The sequence below is a fragment of the Gobio gobio genome (genome assembly GCF_949357685.1).
Source record: "Gobio gobio genome assembly, chromosome: 22".
Classification (NCBI taxonomy): domain Eukaryota; kingdom Metazoa; phylum Chordata; class Actinopteri; order Cypriniformes; family Gobionidae; genus Gobio; species Gobio gobio.
In genome coordinates, this window is record NC_137118.1 from 41,117,940 (window position 1) to 41,137,292 (window position 19,353).

At 38.6% G+C, this 19,353-nt stretch overlaps 1 protein-coding gene across 11 annotated transcripts in view; it reads left to right on the forward strand.

The window, feature by feature from the left end:
• The window catches only part of myo18b (myosin XVIIIB), an 88,322-nt gene that overhangs the window by 43,838 nt on the left and 25,131 nt on the right, over positions 1–19,353 (forward strand). For all 11 annotated transcript variants that reach the window (XM_079804443.1, XM_079804444.1, XM_079804450.1 and 8 more), the window contains 11 exons: positions 176–319; positions 1,462–1,551; positions 1,818–1,937; positions 5,353–5,458; positions 5,558–5,682; positions 9,005–9,159; positions 9,281–9,404; positions 11,891–12,091; positions 14,510–14,620; positions 15,035–15,139; positions 18,875–19,036. In XM_079804443.1, the coding sequence (XP_079660569.1) occupies positions 176–319; positions 1,462–1,551; positions 1,818–1,937; positions 5,353–5,458; positions 5,558–5,682; positions 9,005–9,159; positions 9,281–9,404; positions 11,891–12,091; positions 14,510–14,620; positions 15,035–15,139; positions 18,875–19,036 (1,443 nt within the window). The remainder of the gene's footprint in view (positions 1–175; positions 320–1,461; positions 1,552–1,817; positions 1,938–5,352; positions 5,459–5,557; positions 5,683–9,004; positions 9,160–9,280; positions 9,405–11,890; positions 12,092–14,509; positions 14,621–15,034; positions 15,140–18,874; positions 19,037–19,353) is intronic.

The following is a 19,353-nucleotide window of genomic DNA, read 5'->3' on the forward strand; positions in this document are numbered from 1 at the left end:
TAAAAGGGGCAATCAAACTAAAGGATGACATTTCTACTGCAATAATCCTTGATTAACTTCAGGAGAAAATTGAAATTCTAGGAAAAGTGTAGAATGTGGCCACAGTCTTATATATATATATATGTGTCACTGCGGTCTGATGAGGCGTCTAATGTGTGTGCTGATCTGGGATCAGGTTCAGCAGATGGCAGTGTGCTGTATTCAAAGAAATGTGCGGGTCCTCACTGCAGTGTCCCGCTGGAGCTGGTGGAAGCTGCTGTGCAGAGTGCGCCCCCTGCTGGACGTCAACATGGATGACCAGCGGCTCAGATCCAAAGAGGTACTGACCCATTCAAAAAGGACATGTTCACACTATACATCAGATTTACACCACTGAATTATCACATACTCATCTGTACAATGGAAATTGTGTAATTAAAAAACAAAAATTAAAAATACATTTGGGCAATCGCACTTTGCATAATTATATTTATTGATTTATTTATTTGTCTGTCTGTCTCAATCTGTCATTCTATCTATTTATCTGTCTGTTTGTCCGTCTGTCCATCCATCCGTCCATCTATCCATCTCTCTGTCTGTCTCCATCCATCCATACGTCTGTCTGTCTGTCTGTCTATCTGTCTGTGTGTCTGTCTCCATCCATCCACCCATACATTCGTCTGTCGGTCCGTCCATCTATCCATCTCTTTGTCTGTCTCCATCCTCTATCTATCTATCTATCTATCTATCTATCTATCTATCTATCTATCTATCTATCTATCTATCTATCTATCTATCTATCTATCTATCTATCTATCTATCTATCTATCTATCTATCTGTCTATCTGTCTGTCTGTCTGTCTGTCTGTCTGTCTGTCTGTCTGTCTGTCTGTCTGTCTGTCTGTCTGTCTGTCTGTCCATCCGTCCATCTATCCATCTCTCTGTCTGTCTCCATCTATCTATCTGTCTGTCTGTCTGTCTGTCTGTCTATCCGTCCGTCCGTCCGTCCATCTATCCATCTCTCTGTCTGTCTCCACCCATCCATCTATCTGTCTGTCTGTATGTCTGTCCGTCCGTCCGTCTATCCATCCGTCCATCTATCCATCTCTCTGTCTGTCTCCACCCATCCATCTATCTGTCTGTATGTCTGTCCGTCCGTCCATCTGTCCATCTATCCATCTCTCTGTCTGTCATTCTATCTATCTATCTATCTATCTATCTATCTATCTATCTATCTATCTATCTATCTATCTATCTATCTATCTATCTATCTATCTATCTATCTATCTATCTATCTATCTATCTATCTATCTATCTATCTATCTATCTGTCTGTCTGTCTGTCTGTCTATCTGTCTATCTATCTGTCATTCCCTGTATCTATCTCAGGAATTTTAAAGGTATTTTTCAGATTAGCGTTGCAGATTGTGATGTTTTGTATGAGATTTGTTTCACTCCATTATAATTGTATCACATTGATCAGGATGAGATCACTGCTCTGAGGAGACGTCTGGAAAAGTCAGAGAAAGAACGAAACGAGCTGCGTCAGACCGCAGACAACCTGGAGACCAAGGTATGTGTTTGTGCCGTGCCCCTTGAGCCCCATATGAAACGATACTGTCAGATCATAAATCCCCGAATCAAATTTCTTAGCAGTCGGTGTTCACAGTGATGGATTGAGTCTGGTTATGAATTCTCATCAGTGAAAGCATATTAACACAAACTCGCTTGTGATCGGCTCATGAAGCGCCTATCTCTGTCAGGTGACTGCTGATGATGAATGAACAGCTCTTCTGCTGAGACATTGACAGATGATGGTGTGTGTGTGTTTGCGTGCAGGTAACGGCTGTTGTGTCTGAATTAAGTGATGAGCGGTTCAGAGGGGAGGCCATGAGTCAAGCTCTAGACACTGAGCGCACGGAGAGACTGCGTCTCACCAAAGAGAACAAGGAACTGCAGGTACGAGTACAACCCAGCCATTGTCCTGTCTATCTGTCTCTGTGTTTCTGTTTCCCTGTTTCTAACTGGTCAAATTGAATCACAAACTAGTCCGTGATGAGGTAATGTGTTATAATGGCATTATTCAGAATGTTCATATTCAGAATTACATTATGCAAAATGTGCACAGTAAGCCAATTTTCCATTTTTTAGAAAACTGTTGTGCATTCTTCAAACTGTTTTACATGCAGTAATCTGTATTCATGCAATACCAGGATCACCTACTAATTTAATTTTAGCCAAAATATGCAGTTATATAGCAGAGCATACTACATGAAATACTGTATCCCACAATGCAATGTGTTCAACATAACTTTTTTTATAACCATAGAAAACTATGATATGAACTAATATAAACACTGGACACCACTTGCATAATTGAACACGCAAGGTCATGAGATAAGTATCATACTATAGTTTGAACTGTATATTGTTGCATACTTCATCCAGAAATAGGCAGAATAGACAACTGTACGTACTGTGGTAGAAGTATGCTATTATTCCATAATGACTGGCTAGGTTTTTCAAACTAGCATATTACTCTTACTATTTCTGCCATATAAAGATATGCTATTTCAATTTCATCCACTTTGAGATAAAAAACTAGCGTACTGAGTGCTGTGTAGTATATACTGTGTTGTGCCTACTATTTTATAGAAACAGTAAGAATTATTTGAAAAGTATGTTTTAAACAGTAGTATTCTACATGATTATATTGTCACATGACCCCATCAGAATGCATCTTTAACCTCCTTAGCTCTGGGACCATTTTTGGGGATTACCCAAATTGAAAAGCTTCCCATTCCCACATACAGTGGTCTAAATACACAATGTTGGCGTCATTTTACAGGAAACCCTTTGAAGTTACACTACCAGTCAAAAGTTTGGAAACTGTACTATTTTCATTGTTTTTGGAAGAAGTCTCTTCTGCTCACCAAGGCTGCATTTATACAGCAAAAACTGTTATTGTGAAATATTTTTACAATTTTACATTTTTTTTCTATTTGAATATACTTTAAAATGTAATTTATTCCTGTGATCAGAGCTGAATTTTCAGCTTTTTTTTTCGTTCTAATATGATGATTTGCTGCTCAAGAAACATTTATGATTATTATCAATGTTGAAAACAGTTGTGTAAAAAATTCAAGGTTATTTAATGAATAGAAAGTTCAAAAGAACAGCATTTATCTGAAATATAAAGCTTTTGCAACATTGTAAATGTCTATACTGTCACTTGATCAATTTAATGCATCCTTGCTGAATAAATTGATTAATTTCTTTAAGGTAAAAAAAAATCTTACCTACCCAAAACTTTTGAACGGTAGTGCAATGTCACAAAAGGTTTCTATTTCAGATGAATACTGTTCTTTTGAATTTTCTATTCATGAAAGAATCCTAAAAAAAAATGCTTTACACAACTGCTTTCAACATTGATAATAATCATAAATGTTTCTTGAGCAGCAAATCATCATATTAGAATGATTTCTGAAGTGACACTGAAGACGGGAGTAATGATGCTGAAAATTCAGCTTTGATCACAAGAATAAATTACATTTAAAAAATATATTCAACTAGAAAACAGTTATTTAACATTTTAATAATATTTCACAATATTACAGCTTTTTTTAATATAACATAAATGCAGCCTTGGTGAGCAGAAGAGACTTCTTTCAAAAACAATCAAAATAGTACAGTTTCCAAACTTTTGACTGGTAGTGTACATAAAACACTGCTAAAAGTGATAAACATTTAAGTATATGTTGTCTGAGCTGTAATAAACCCCTCCCTCCCCCCAAAAAAGAGGTGCTTTTAGATTTTTTTGGTTATAAATTCATTTTTGAAAGTGTATAACTCAGGCCCTGTGTGTTCTAGCACCCTGCAGACAGTGCTGGCTGTTTCCACTAGATGGCAGCAAATACGGGAATTTTTTTTGTCTGTATCATGTATGCGAGATTTATTCAAATGGGTCTGAAGGGAGGAATATTACCTTTTTAATGTAATTTCCTCCTACCCAAGTCTCCCTATATACAGTGGTATAAATGCAATATCCCAGTGTCATAAATTTCTTTTTTCCTGTATTTGCTGAGATATGCTGGACACATCCCAAACTGTCTGCAGGGTGCTAGAACTCACACGGCCTGAGATGTACACTTTCAAAAATGCATTTATAACAAAAAAAAAGAATTTATAACAAAAAAAAAAAAAAAATGTTTTGGGTTTATTCCAGCTCAGACAACATATACTTAAATGTTTATCGCTTTTAGCAGCTATTTATGAAACTTCAAAGGTTTGTGTTTATGCCGCGTTCCAGGCAACCCGTAACCTGTATTTTTCCAACCTTCTACCCGTGAAAGTGCACTGGAACGGCAGTCAAACCAATGACAACCCACCCGTGAAGTCGTACTAGATCGATGTACTCTCATTCACAAGCTCTGACGTCACATAGCCCGCGAAACAACAATGGCAGCCCCTACGGATGCAGTGTTTATGAAACAAATATACAAATAACTTAAAATAATAGGTACAACAGCTTCTCTTGCCGTATGCGCCATTTTTTCTGGTGGAGTAAGCACCTCTGGCGAAAGAAATTATTGTAAATGAGCATAAGCCCCGTACGGTCCGCCATGCTTTGTTTACATCTAGCTACCACAATTCCTTGCGCTCAGGCAGTTTGTCGTGACTTTGCCTGGAACGCGACGTGAGTCGTGGTTTGAAGTCGTGACTTACGGGCTCAAAAACCTGCCTGGAACGCAGCATTGGACCACTGTAGGTATGGGAAGCTTTTCAATTAATTTAGTAATTTAGTGTAAATAAGTTACTCTGTGTAAAACAAATGCAAAAGGGATGCATGTCTCCAGAAAGTAGACATTCTAAGCTTTCAAATGGTACCACATATGAGGTCACGGACATTTAAAATTTTAAGTATATACTTGATGACCGTTTAAGAGGTTAATTGAGTGAATGGCATCCAGTTAGCATCTTTCATCAGTTATTATGTATTTTAAATCGCTTCTGCGTACAAATACCTTTACTGTTGACTGTACAATCTAATAATGAGTCAAGAAACCGAGTAATCGTTAAAAACTGTGGATGATATTACTATTGATTCATTTATCAAACACAAATGTAAGGTTAAGCGGAGGGCAATGTATTATGGGATACAGTATTGATTGTAATTTTGTCTTTCAGCAAATTTAGTCGGCAATGCAATTATTTCATGCATATAGAAAATGTGCATATTGTGCACAGCATATATGCAATATAATGCAGAAAAAGTAAGATTAGTGTGCTCATCCACACATAGCCTGTCATATTGTCCCAAACGCCTCACGGCTTCTGTTTATATTGTGGGTGTTTATTCTGTGCTGTGTCTCAGAGTCGTGTGGACCAGAGTAAAGTGTCTTTGGAGGCCCTCGAGAGGCAGTTAGAGGAAGAAAAACAGAAAGTCGAGAATAAAGAAGCTCTCAGCGGAGTGGCGACAGGTAAGGCAGGCTTCAGCGTAGATGCAATCAAACATGCTGGCAGAAGAAAGATAATGACTCTTTGTGTGGGTGTGTGTGAATCCCTGCATGCGCACGCAGAAAGTGAGCTGCAGCTGCAGCTGGAATGCGCGCAGACGGAGGTGGAGTTTCTGCGCAGGCGTCTGCGGCAGACAGAGGAAAGACTTGAGGGTGAGAAAGAAGCCCGTCAGCTGTTGGATACAAAGGTATGAGACCCATTTCACCTGGTGTTAATTGTTCCCTCAATTGTGATCTTAAAGAGGCAGTGTAAATCGCCCCCTATACCCTTATTCACTGTTCCCTACATTAGTCCACTAATATAATCCACTAGAACATGTGAGTGAATTCAGACACAGAGTTTGTGCTAGTAATAATGAAAAGATTTATCTTGAACTCTGTCATGGAAACTTGCATGTATAAACCGTAATTAAACATTTAATAATCAATCAAAAAGCAATGTATACCTGTATGATGTTAAAGGGTTAGTTCCCCCAAAAATGAAAATTCTGTCATTAATTACTTCACCTCATGTCGTTCGACACCTTTAAGAATCTTCGGAACACAAATGAAGATATTTTAGTTGAAATCCGATGGTTCAGAAAGGCCTCCATTGGCACAATGCACTTTACACTCTCAAGACCCATAAAAGGTACTAAAGACGTCGTTACAAAGTCCATCTCACTACAGTGGTTCTATAATAACTTTATGAAGCGACGAGAATAGTTTTTGTGTGCAAAAAAACCCCTAAATAACGACTTATATAGCGATGACCGATTTCAAAACACAGCATCATGAAGCTTCGAAGCGTTATGAATCAGTGAGTCGAATCATGGGTCGGATCGCGTGTCAAACTGCTGAAATACGTGACTTTGGCGATCCAAACCGCTGAATCGACTCACTGATTCATAACGATTCGAAGCTTCATGATGCCATTAAGTCGTTATTTAGGTTTTTTTTTGCGCACAAAAACTATTCTTGTAGCTTTATAAAGTTATTGTAGAACCACTGTAGTGAGATGGACTTTGTAACAACGTCTTTAGTGCCTTTTATGGGTCTTGAGAGTGTAAAGTGCATTGTGCCAATGGAGGCCTTTCTGAGCCATCGGATTTCAACTAAAATATCTTCATTTGCGTTCCGAAGATGAATGGAGGTCTTACGGGTGTCGAACGACATGAGGGTAAGTAATTAATGACAGAATTTTGGATGTTTCAATTGGAATTCTGAAATCTCTTCTGATGAGATGCAGGAATTAATTTGGTGTGACCCTATTCTCTAGCTGTTGAGTGTACATCGGTTGTACACTCGTTATTGCGGTGCATTGTGGGATTGAATGAGTGCACTCAATAACGTCCACTATGGTTTCGGACACCACTACAAATGGCTGTCCCCTCAAATAGCCCTGTTTTTTTTAACCAAACGCCCAATTTTAGTTTTCATAAATGGTCTTGTTTAGCCTGACGTCATCATACTCAGATTCTAGTCAGAATATAAGTCTGATACTGCTCCATGGGACGTGTTTCAACCAAACCAGGAAAGAAAATGCCTCTGCACTCAATTGGATAGACCTTCAACCAATCAGAGCAATGGAGTAAGTGACGTATGTTGAGCAACGCATAGTTGTCAACAGAACTCAACTGCACGCATGCTGGAAGAAGAAGAAGAAGAAGAAGATGAGTGTAATGATCTTTGCCGGTGTTGTAAAAATAATTTAAGGATACACGGAGTACTTACCAACACGATCATAATTTTTGAGAGAAATAGTAAAGGTGAACGCATATACGAACAAGTTCTCCATTTAGGATTAGAACGAATTCAACCCAAGCGCTCTTTAGTGACGCGGATGATTACGTTACTGTTGATCATCTGTCCATAATCAAATAAAGCCCGCCCTGACAATTTGATTGGTCCGAACAGCTCTGGTTTGAGCATAGTTGCTCCACTACGGATCAAGTCCAGACTGAACTTCCCGACCTCAAATGTTGTGGGCGGGGCTAAGTTCGGCTGGCATCCAGGCTAAGTCTAAGTGTTAGGCCAGGCTAAGTGTTTTGGCATCCAGTGTTGGCTTATATATAAATACTTTTAAACTAAAACTAAAAATTGTTTTCAATCATTGAAAGCTGGATTTAAAAATATATATATATTAGATGAAAAACTTAACTTAAAAAACTTAAACTTTAAACTTAAAGTTCTTAAAGGGGCTATATGCGTTTTTCTGAAATTTAAACTCGCGACTGACACCTGTGGCCAAAAAACAGAACTGCTCTTATTTTCTGCTCGCTCTCGCAGCGGTGGTGACGTCACATCCGCAGACAGCGCGGGAAAAAAACGACCCGCCAGAAAATAGGAAAAATAGGATACAGGCTTATAGGTGCATCCACTGTGAGCGGACAAGGTGTCAGTATGCTCATCAGGAGATGTTTGAGTCATAAATGGTAAAATAAAAAGGCTATTGTTACGTTTATTTTGGGGAAAAAGTTGCATATAGCCCCTTTAAACTTGAAAAATGAAATAAGCTGAAATAAGTTTAAATGCTAAAATTAGTAAAACTGAAACTGAAATAAAAATACATTAAAGCTAATTCAAATATATACAAAAAGTATAAAGAAAAATTAAAAAGCACATAACAAAGTTACTAAAACTTAAACTAAAATGTAAAAAATAATATAAAATAAAATAAAAGCTAATTCAAAATATTAATAAACACTATAATAGTATATAAATAATACTGAAGTAGCACTGGTCTCGACTTGTTGTCACAAGTCAGTTTTTGTATGCGCATGCCTGAAGTCTTGAATATTTCCGTCATTATTGCTCAGAACAGAGACATGGCTCATCTTACATATAATGGGGCATGTTGTCACACAAGGTATGTTTCGCAATGGAATGTATTTTGAATTATCTACAGTAATAAGCCATCTTTAGAACATATCAGCAATTTAATGTGTATTTTAGGATATTTAATGGCTTTTAAATAAGATGTAAAGAGTAAAAGAGTTATAAAACAAAACAATTAATGAAACAACAAAAATGTAAAAGGTAAAATACAAAAATATAATATATACTACAATTAAAATCTGTATAATATAATTGATTATCTTATATATTGTACATAAAAACATTATTTGAAACACACACACACACACACACATATATATATATATATATATATATATATATATATATATATATATATATATATATATAATTTTTTTTTTTTTTTTTTTTTTTTAAATAATAAAATATTAATTTAAAATAATTAAAAAGTAAATATAGCTAGGTTTAAAATGTAAATATAACAATCATTTGTGTAATTAGACTCAAAAAAGTATGGTTAGCCTCCTTAGATGTAGTCATTGTGACAACTATCTCGTGTACCCTATTAATGTAACACTGACCATGTCTCTCTTAGGTTATATGAACGATCCTGTTTGATTTGTTCTTAAAATAATGAATATTCAAAATATTAAGAGCTCATATATAAAACCTTATAGATGAAATGTTTGTCTTTCTATCTCCCCCGTGTGGCAGGTCCAGGAACTGCAGTCTCAGCTTGATCAATCCAAACGCTCCGTGACAGAGCTGAAACGCCACTGCCGGCGGTTGACCTCCGACCTTCAGGACGCCCGCGTGCTGACAGACAGCCTGCAGGGCCGCGCTCACGAGCTGGACAGGAAACAGAGGAGGTCTGTCTCATTTGCATAAAGCATTAATATTCAGTGTCACGCTCTCTGGCTGCTTGAATATAAATTCTCAAGCCTCGTTTCTCCCTTGCATCTGTGTCCGTGTGTGTGTGTGTGTTTGTAGGTTTGACAGCGAGCTGACCCAGGCTCTGGAACAGGCTGATAATGAGAGGGAGCAGAAGGAGAGAGCCATCCAGGAGAATACCGTCCTCGGCGCAGAGATCTTCACCCTTCGCAAGACGCTGAAGGTATGGCCCGAGGTCAAAGGTCAAGCGTCCACCATCTGCAATGGTGCCTGTGTACTCTGGGTGTCCTCTGTCTGTAAACTGAACAAGTTCCCAAAAATCCCAAATGAGCAAAGGAGAAAAGTTCAACTATGAGTCCATCAGATTATGTTAACTTTCAAGTTAATTTGTAAAGCGCTTTTCACAAAACATTTCAAAGCAGCTTCACAGAAAAAGCTTGTTTCAGTGTTACAATTTAGAAAGTATTCTGTTATTAGTCAGAGATGAGTGTATCAAGTATTGTCCATAATGCAGTAATACAAAGCTATAATATAAAACATGTCATGTTGTTTGGTGGGCTGTCAAAGTGAATGTTGGGACCCACTTTATATTTAGTGGCCTTAACTACTATGTACTAATATTTAAATTAATAATTTGATACAATGCATTTATTGTGTACATACATGTTCTAACATTGTACATCTGTAATTATTTTCTGTAGTTACATTTATAATTACACTGTTGACACTTCCCTTACACCTTACCCTATCCTTAAACTTACCCATACCACCACACCTGTCCCTAACCCTACCCTTAAACTTACCCATACCACCACACCTGTCCCTAACCCTACCCTTAAACTTACCCATACCACCACACCTGTCCCTAACCCTACCCTTAAACTTACCCATACCACCACACCTGTCCCTAACCCTACCCTTAAACTTACCCATACCACCACACCTGTCCCTAACCCTACCCTTAAACTTACCCATACCACCACACCTGTCCCTAACCCTACCCTTAAACTTTCCCATACCACCACACCTGTCGCTAACCCTACCCTTAAACTTACCCATACCACCACACCTGTCCCTAACCCTACCCTTAAACTTACCCATACCACCACACCTGTCCCTAACCCTACCCTTAAACGTACCCATACCACCACACCTGTCCCTAACTCTACCCTTAAACGTACCCATACCACCACACCTGTCCCTAACTCTACCCTGAAACTTAGCCATACCACCACACCTGTCCCGAACTTTACCCCTAAACTTACCCATACCACCACACCTGTCCCTAACCCTACCCTTAAACTTACCCATACCACCACACCTGTCCCTAACCCTACCCTTAAACTTACCCATACCACCACACCTGTCCCTAACCCTACCCTTAAACTTACCCATACCACCACACCTGTCCCTAACCCTACCCTTAAACTTACCCATACCACCACACCTGTCCCTAACCCGACCCCTAAACTTACCCATACCACCACACCTGTCCCTAACCCTACCCATAAACTTACCCATACCACCACACCTGTCCCAAACCCGACCCCTAAACTTACCCATACCACCACACCTGTCCCTAACCCTACCCATAAACTTACCCATACCACCACACCTGTCCCTAACCCTACCCTTAAACTTACCCATACCACCACACCTGTCCCTAACCCTACCCATAAACTTACCCATACCACCACACCTGTCCCTAACCCTACCCTTAAACTTACCCATACCACCACACCTGTCCCTAACTCTACCCTTAAACGTACCCATACCACCACACCTGTCCCTAACTCTACCCTTAAACGTACCCATACCACCACACCTGTCCCTAACTCTACCCTGAAACTTAGCCATACCACCACACCTGTCCCGAACTTTACCCCTAAACTTACCCATACCACCACACCTGTCCCTAACCCTACCCTTAAACTTACCCATACCACCACACCTGTCCCTAACCCTACCCTTAAACTTACCCATACCACCACACCTGTCCCTAACCCTACCCTTAAACTTACCCATACCACCACACCTGTCCCTAACCCTACCCTTAAACTTACCCATACCACCACACCTGTCCCTAACCCGACCCCTAAACTTACCCATACCACCACACCTGTCCCTAACCCTACCCATAAACTTACCCATACCACCACACCTGTCCCAAACCCGACCCCTAAACTTACCCATACCACCACACCTGTCCCTAACCCTACCCATAAACTTACCCATACCACCACACCTGTCCCTAACCCTACCCTTAAACTTACCCATACCACCACACCTGTCCCTAACCCTACCCATAAACTTACCCATACCACCACACCTGTCCCAAACCCGACCCCTAAACTTACCCATACCACCACACCTGTCCCTAACCCTACCCATAAACTTACCCATACCACCACACCTGTCCCTAACCCTACCCATAAACTTACCCATACCACCACACCTGTCCCTAACCCTACCCATAAACTTACCTATACCACCACACCTGTCCCTAACCCTACCCATAAACTTACCTATACCACCACACCTGTTAAAATTCATTTAAGGACAGACTCAGTTTTTTTCAGTAAACCACTGTTTAATAAAAATAAATAAAAAGCAATTTTGTAAAACTGCTGTACTGTATGTTACACCCCTTGTGAATGTTGTTTTTATGTATTTACATTTGTTTATGTGCATAATTTTGTGTGTTTCCAGGACAGTCAAGTGGAGGTCACAGACATGCAGCAGCAGAAGGAGGAGTTGTGCGCTCAGATCCGGGACCTGCGTGTCCCTCTCCATCTCACCTCCGACTCCATCCCTGAACTAAAGAAGCAGCTCCGTGAGCTGGAGACCAGAGACAAGGAGCGCTCGGAGGAGATCAGCCAGATGACGGCCAGAATCAAACAGCAGGAGCAGGTAGAGTCACCTGAGAAGTCACCACTAAATCACAATTTTTAAAAGGTTATGACTCCATAACCATGATCACATAAAGGGATAGTTCATCCAAAAAGGAAAATTCTGTCAGAATTTACTCACCCTCAAGTTAAAAACCCATATGAATTTCTTTCTTCTGCTGAACACAAAGAAGATATTTTGAAGAATGTCGGTAACCAAACAGTGGATGGATCCCCATTGACTTCCAGAGTATTTTTTTCCATACTATGCCAGTCAATGTCCATCAACTGTTTGGTTACAGACATTCTTCAAAATATCTTCTTTGTTCTCAGCAGAAATAAGAATTTCATACAGGTTTGGAACAACTTGAGGGTGAGTAAATGATGACTGAATTTGTATTTTTGAGTGAACTATCCCTTTAACGCATGACTGCCCACATTTACATATGGAAGTCTGAACATAGCGGCTATTTGCACTAAGTGAAAATAACATTTTCTTAGTGATAGATGAAATTTACACTAAGTGCAAATAGCTGTAGATGCTATTTACTAAGTGAAAATAGTGATATGTTATATTTACACCATGTGAAAGTAGCAGTTCTTTGCAATATGTGTAAATAGTAATTATTTGCAATTTATACTTTATTTTGACAGATACATACTATTTGCACCTCAGTATTGTTGAACATCAACAGGATGCAAAAATAACAGTGTAAATTATTATATCTATTAAAATTATTAAATGGATGCCGCCTTAATGGGACAATAAAAGCCCTCCCTACACCTACCCATAACCCTACCCAATAAATGCTTTTATTATTATTAAACATTTCGTTAGACACTTTATTTCCACTTTTAGAACATTTTCTGAATTTTTATTGAAAGTAAAATGACTTTCCGATGTGATATGGGATGGGAAAAGGGAGAAGAGCGAGCTCGGCAAAAGGCGGATTCGAACCCGGCTCGATCGCGTCAAAACCTAGATCCTGAAGCCTTATGCTTTACTGACTACGCCACTGAAGTCATTGAAATGTGTGCATCTTTTTGTAATCTTGTTTGGCCCAACCAGGCATTGTTAGGCAGGGCTAGTGTGAATAGCACTTGCCAACAAGACACGCTATATGATGTTTTATTAACAAGGTTCGGGAGGAGCACGTTCAGATAATTGACACAAGTGGAGAGCACTCAGCTAATCAACAATTAGAGGTATATATACGCAGCAGTCTTACCTCCGTTTGCTGACAGTTTACCAGCATCCCTCCACCACCCCTTCTCCACACTTTTAGTTCTAACCACTTACATACACGGGGGGTACTCTGGGTTCGGGCCAAATTCCGAGCCCCCAGACAGCACGCCAAATACGCATTTAGATTTACTCTCTATAAATTATATGTAAGTGTGAACTTGTGAATTGCACTTGGTGTAAATAGACACTCTGTTTACATAAATCTTAAAGGTACAGTAGCACAGACAGTGATGAACTGACTTGAGCTTGATGATGACAGAGGCTTCGTCTATATTAATCCGGATAGATTTGAAAACTGAGTTTTCGTTTCAAAGCGCTCTCCGTCCACACTAAGGTTTTCCAAAAGTTTCTCATCCACACTGAAACGTCAGTAAACGCCAAATTCAAATTACTGTGCATGCGTAAAACCCCATAAAAGCTCACTGAGACAATGCAGACATCATAAAGTTATCACACAATTCTTCTGGCAAATTCTTTTATTTAGCAAAATATCTCGCCAGTCACCAGGTCGTACTCGGCCAACCATTATTACATTTGGTCTAAAACGCGACTCCACTCATGTTTTGCCACAGGACAGCAAATGCGAGTACATTTTCTGTCATCCTTGCAGGACTGTGATGTGAAGTGTGAAAAGTCACATATTTTAGCAACTGTGTGAAAGTGAATAGCACATAACTGGCACAATAGCGTTATAAACACACATATCTATTAGTACAATATGTGTCACATGACTAAACATGCGTCATCATTTTCAAATACTTCACAAGACGGCGTTTTCAAAGGTATCTGCTTTGGAGAGCTTTTTCAAAAAGCTACGTTTTCGTTGGCTTAAAACGCAGTCTCAGTGTGGATGGAACGCCAAAACGGAGAGAAAAAGATGCGTTTTCAAGCGAAAACGTATTTGTGTGGAAATGGCCAGAGTCTTCTGTGGAGCTGCTTTATAGCTGAATCGAATTTGTTTCGTAATGATTGACACATTTTCAACATGAAGACTTATTAAACTGAATTAAATCAATAATGAGATCAATTATGATGCTGTTGTCTTCTGTAAAGCTGTGAGGTCATTTCATAACTGATGGACTTTTATGACACTTTTATTGAACTGAATCAATCAACACTAAACTGAATAATGAATCTTGTTTAAAGCGCTACATAAATAAAGATGATTCGACCTCTGATCGCTGTTCTCCACAGGTGCACCTGCGCTTTGAGATGGAAATGGAGAGGATGAAGCAGATCCATCAGAAGGAGCTTGAGGACAAGGACGAGGAGCTGGAGGACGTGCAGAAGTCCTCACAGAGACGGGTGAGGGACACAGAATAAATTACAGCTCGACGGACCACCTTACAACCCTGTCTCAAACATCCTTTCCTGTCTGTGTGTGTGTGTGTGTGTGTGTGTGTGTGTGTGTGTGTGTGTGTGTGTGTGTGTGTGTGTGTGTGTGTGTGTGTGTGTGTGTGTGTGTGTGTGTGTGTGTGTGTGTGTGTGTGTGTGTGTGTGTGTGTGTGTGTGTGTGTGTGTGTGTGTGTGTGTGTGTGTGTGTGTGTGTGTGTGTGTGTGTGTGTGTGTGTGTGTGTGTGTGTGTGTGTGTGTGTGTGTGTGTGTGTGTGTGTGTGTGTGTGTGTGTGTGTGTGTGTGTGTGTGTGTGTGTGTGTGTGTGTGTGTGTGTGTGTGTGTGTGTGTGTGTGTGTGTGTGTGTGTGTGTGTGTGTGTGTGCAGCTCCGACAGCTGGAGATGCAACTGGAACAGGAATATGAAGAGAAGCAGATGGTGGTTCATGAGAAGCATGACTTAGAGGGGCTGATTGCCACACTGTGTGAACAGGTAAACACACATATATTTGAACAATCTTATATACGTTATGTAACCCTTATGTGATTATAATGAGATGTTGGCAATGTTGTGATTAAAGTTTACCTCATGTAAACAGTAAACATAACACTTCAATCAAATTGATCCGATTAATCTTATAATCATAGTAAAATATGTAGCGTATGTTAACACTTTTATGTTTTACATGTGCTTGTAACGTAGATGGATGATGTAAACATAGCAGTAAAGAAGGCATCACATTTTTGGCGTGCTGAAGAAACTATGTTCATTTAAGACAACATTGCGCAACATTAATATAATGCAGTATATAGATGGTCGAAAACATTGAAATGAGAAATGTAGGCGGTTCACAAAAAAAAATTCAATACATCCATAGAAATGTGTTATGTATTTGATGTAAATAGGTTAAAACAGTGGCCAGTAACACACCTAGTGTAATAGTAATGACTCTAATGCCCCGCTGAATCCAACCGTTTCTAACTTTCATTACATTCCAGGTGTGATATTTATTAAATACAGTATGTGTGGGTTTGGACCAGGCGCACTACATAATAGATCACAGTTATAGTCACGTCGGGGCTTATGAGGATCTGTAAAGCTGTCATGTCCCTCTCTGTTCTGAAATAAGAGCACTACAGACTGCCTGTCTCAGTGCCCAGCTCTGAATCTACATGAACCTCGTCCATCAGTGCTCTTCATTCCAATTTGTTTGTGGGAATGTTAAAGCTAAGCAAACATTCTCAACTTCATTTGTATTAATGTCTTAACGGCAAAGTGAAATGGAAATTGTAACCCATTTTACTTCAATAGTGTGACATAATCTGTAGGGTTTTATCCTTTGGCAATTGACTGGATGGTGAAAAGTTTAATAGGGTCCATAACTAAGAAGGAATAGTGATGTTGGCCAAAAAGGAAAGTAATTTCATATGCGGAGCTACATTGTATTTATGTGTTAAAATATAAAGTTACAGCAGTGGCCAAAAGTTATGTCTGAAGGGGATGTTTGTTTTAATGACCCTACAAGTTTGAATAAACCATCAAAATATGAGGAAAATATTTTATATATTTTAAATATGATTGGAGGACAAAACACTGAACTTGGTTAAGGTATTTATCTGACAAAATTATATGGCAAAAAAAGGCAAGTTAAAGGTTTTATTTTATTATGCAAAAATGCATAGACTACATTGACTACAACATAATCAGTTATTAATATTTAGTTTTTCTCTCTTGTTTTTGCATGTGTTAGTAATTTCTTTGTACGAAAGTCTGGCCAAAAATGATGTCTGCACAATTTGGCATTTACCATTATATTATTGTATATATTATATTTCATTGCATTATCTATGTATATATATACACCGATCAGGTATAACATTATGACAACCTTCCTAATATTGTGTTGGTCCGCCTTTTGCTGCCAAAACAGCCCTGACCCGTCGAGGCATGGACTCCACTAGCCCCCTGAAGGTGTGCTGTGGTATCTGCCACTAAGATGTTAGCAGTGCCTCCATGGATCAGACTTTTTTGTTCTGAACAAACAAGTCCGATCCATGTAGGCCCAACCTCGCAACTTACAGGACTTAAAGGATCTGCTGCTAACGTCTTGGTACCAGATACCACAGCATAAGGGGGCAAAAGGGGGACCAACACAATATTAGGTCATAATGTTATGCCTGATCGGTGTATACACACACACACACACACACACACACACACATACACACACACACACACACACATATATATATATATATATATATATATATATATATATATATATATATATATATATATATATATATATATATATATATATATATATATATATATATAATAATGTATTACACACACATTATGTAAAAAAATGTTTTAAGTTAGATGTGATTAATCGCGATTAATGGTGATTAATCGATTTGACAGCACTAATAATAATAACATATATATATATATATGTGTGTGTGTATATTATTTATATGTATTGATTTTCATTATTGTATAACAATTATATAAAAATTCTTCTTATTATTTATTTTTGTTTACATGTTTGGTAACACTTAATAATAACTACACGCTATGAAGCAATAGTTAAGCATTAGTAAATAGTTAATTCATCATTTATAAAGCATTAATAGACATTAATAGGCAGTTTATAAATAGAGCTATAAATGCTTTATTCTTGATTTATAAGCATATCTATACTGTGTTTAATAATTGTATTTTCATACTTTATAAATTATTAATAATTTCTTAATTAAGTATTACATTATTTACAAACCAGTTATTTAGGAGTTGTCAGTGGTTCATAAGATCATTTTAGAAAGTGTAAGTAAAGGATTAATGAACTATTTAAATAAACATTTATACATCTTATTATTTAGACGTATAGTAATAGTTACTCTGTGTGTTAATAAATGCTTTATTAACATGTATTCATACTATAATTCATGATTAATTCAGGTAGTTTTTAAATATAGTTAACTATTTCTGTGGATTAACTGGAATGTTCACTGGATTATATTACTTTGTACATTGTTCGTTTTAGTAGTTATAGATGATTTATAACATTGGACACGCTCTCGCTCATGTGCCCTGTGCTAAACATAGCTAATGTCTTGTGGCTACGCTGAGAGGGGTCCTTTAGTGATACTGTACACGCACTGACCTGAACGTCCTGCCCCTGGGGCATGGTGAGCTCTCTAATGTGACTGTGCTCTGGAAGCGTGATCGCTCCCGAGATCGATATGATGAAGCTACTCATCTGCTGCTGTTAACAACGACCCCTGGTTTATGACCCGAGCTGCACGTAAACACTGCTGCTCAAAATCACTATTGTATTGAGTAAGAGGATGTATAACGCTCCTGCTTTTCATGCATGTATTGACCTGCTGGATTTTCCAGAGCATGTGTACTCACTGCCAACCAAACCTTTCCGACCTTAGGAGTTATTATTTTGTGCATTACTTGAGATTTCAGATAATGTTCTATCCAGTAAATAAAATGAATAATGTTTTTAATACATGCTGCTGATCTTTGTAGTCTTCTCTATATATTATATAATATTAAAATAATAATATTATATTCATTATATTTAGTAAATACAGTCATTTATTAAATATAATGAATCATTTTTAATAAATGTTGCTGGTCTTATTGTGCATGATGTAGGCTATCTTTGTAGTCTTCTTTATTATATTATATATTATAGTATATTGGCTCTTCCACCCCAGATAGGGGATTTCATCTTTATTTTTCATTCTCTTTTAATTCCTATTATAACTGTTATACTATATATATATTTATTTTATTCACTTATTACTATTTAACTTCATTTCTGTGTAAAGCACTTTGAATTGCCACTGTGTATGAAATGTTCTATACAAATAAACTTGCCTTGCTTTGCCTATTGGCCATCCTAATTTCTGTATTTCTGTCCATTAAAAAGCCCATATCTCTCAAGCACTAGTATGAAATTCTCATTCCATGCGTATCAGCTCATATTTGGAGCCATAATGATTTATTGAGCTTCTGGGATTTGTATGTCTCTGTGTTCACGTGTCCAGCATCTTTACTCAGTTCCTGTGCTCTTAACTGAGTCTAAAAGTCACCACTGGTATCCAGAGATGCCCGTCTGTCTCCCAGAACCCTTGTGAAGTGATGTGAAGTGTAAAGGCTCTCTGTTTGTGCTTCAGTGTGATGTATAGATTTCTCTCTCTCTGGTCTCAGGTGGGCCACAGAGACTTTGACGTGGAGAAGAGGCTGAGGCGAGACCTGAAGCGCACACATGCTCTGCTCAGTGATGCCCAGCTGCTGCTGTCCACCGTTGATCAGCCCGGGCAGGGTCATGACCCCGGTGCCAAGGAGCAGCTGGAGAGACTGCGCTGCCAGGTGCCGCTGCCATCCCATCATTAACTCAGCATGGCTCACACGCTGCACTGCTGCATTATTGGTCTTCTAATGTCCCACTGTGAACCCCTTGAAGGGATAGTTCAAGCAAAAATGTAATTTCTGTCATCATTTACTCACCCTCAAGTTCTTCCAAACCCGTATGAATTTCTTTCTTCTGCTGAACACAAAAGAAGATATTTTGAAGAATGTCGGAAGCCAAACAGCTGATGGGCCCCATTGACTTCCATACTATTTTCTTCCTACTTTGGAAGTCAATGGGGTCCATCAACTGTTTGCTTTCCTATATGTTTTAAAAT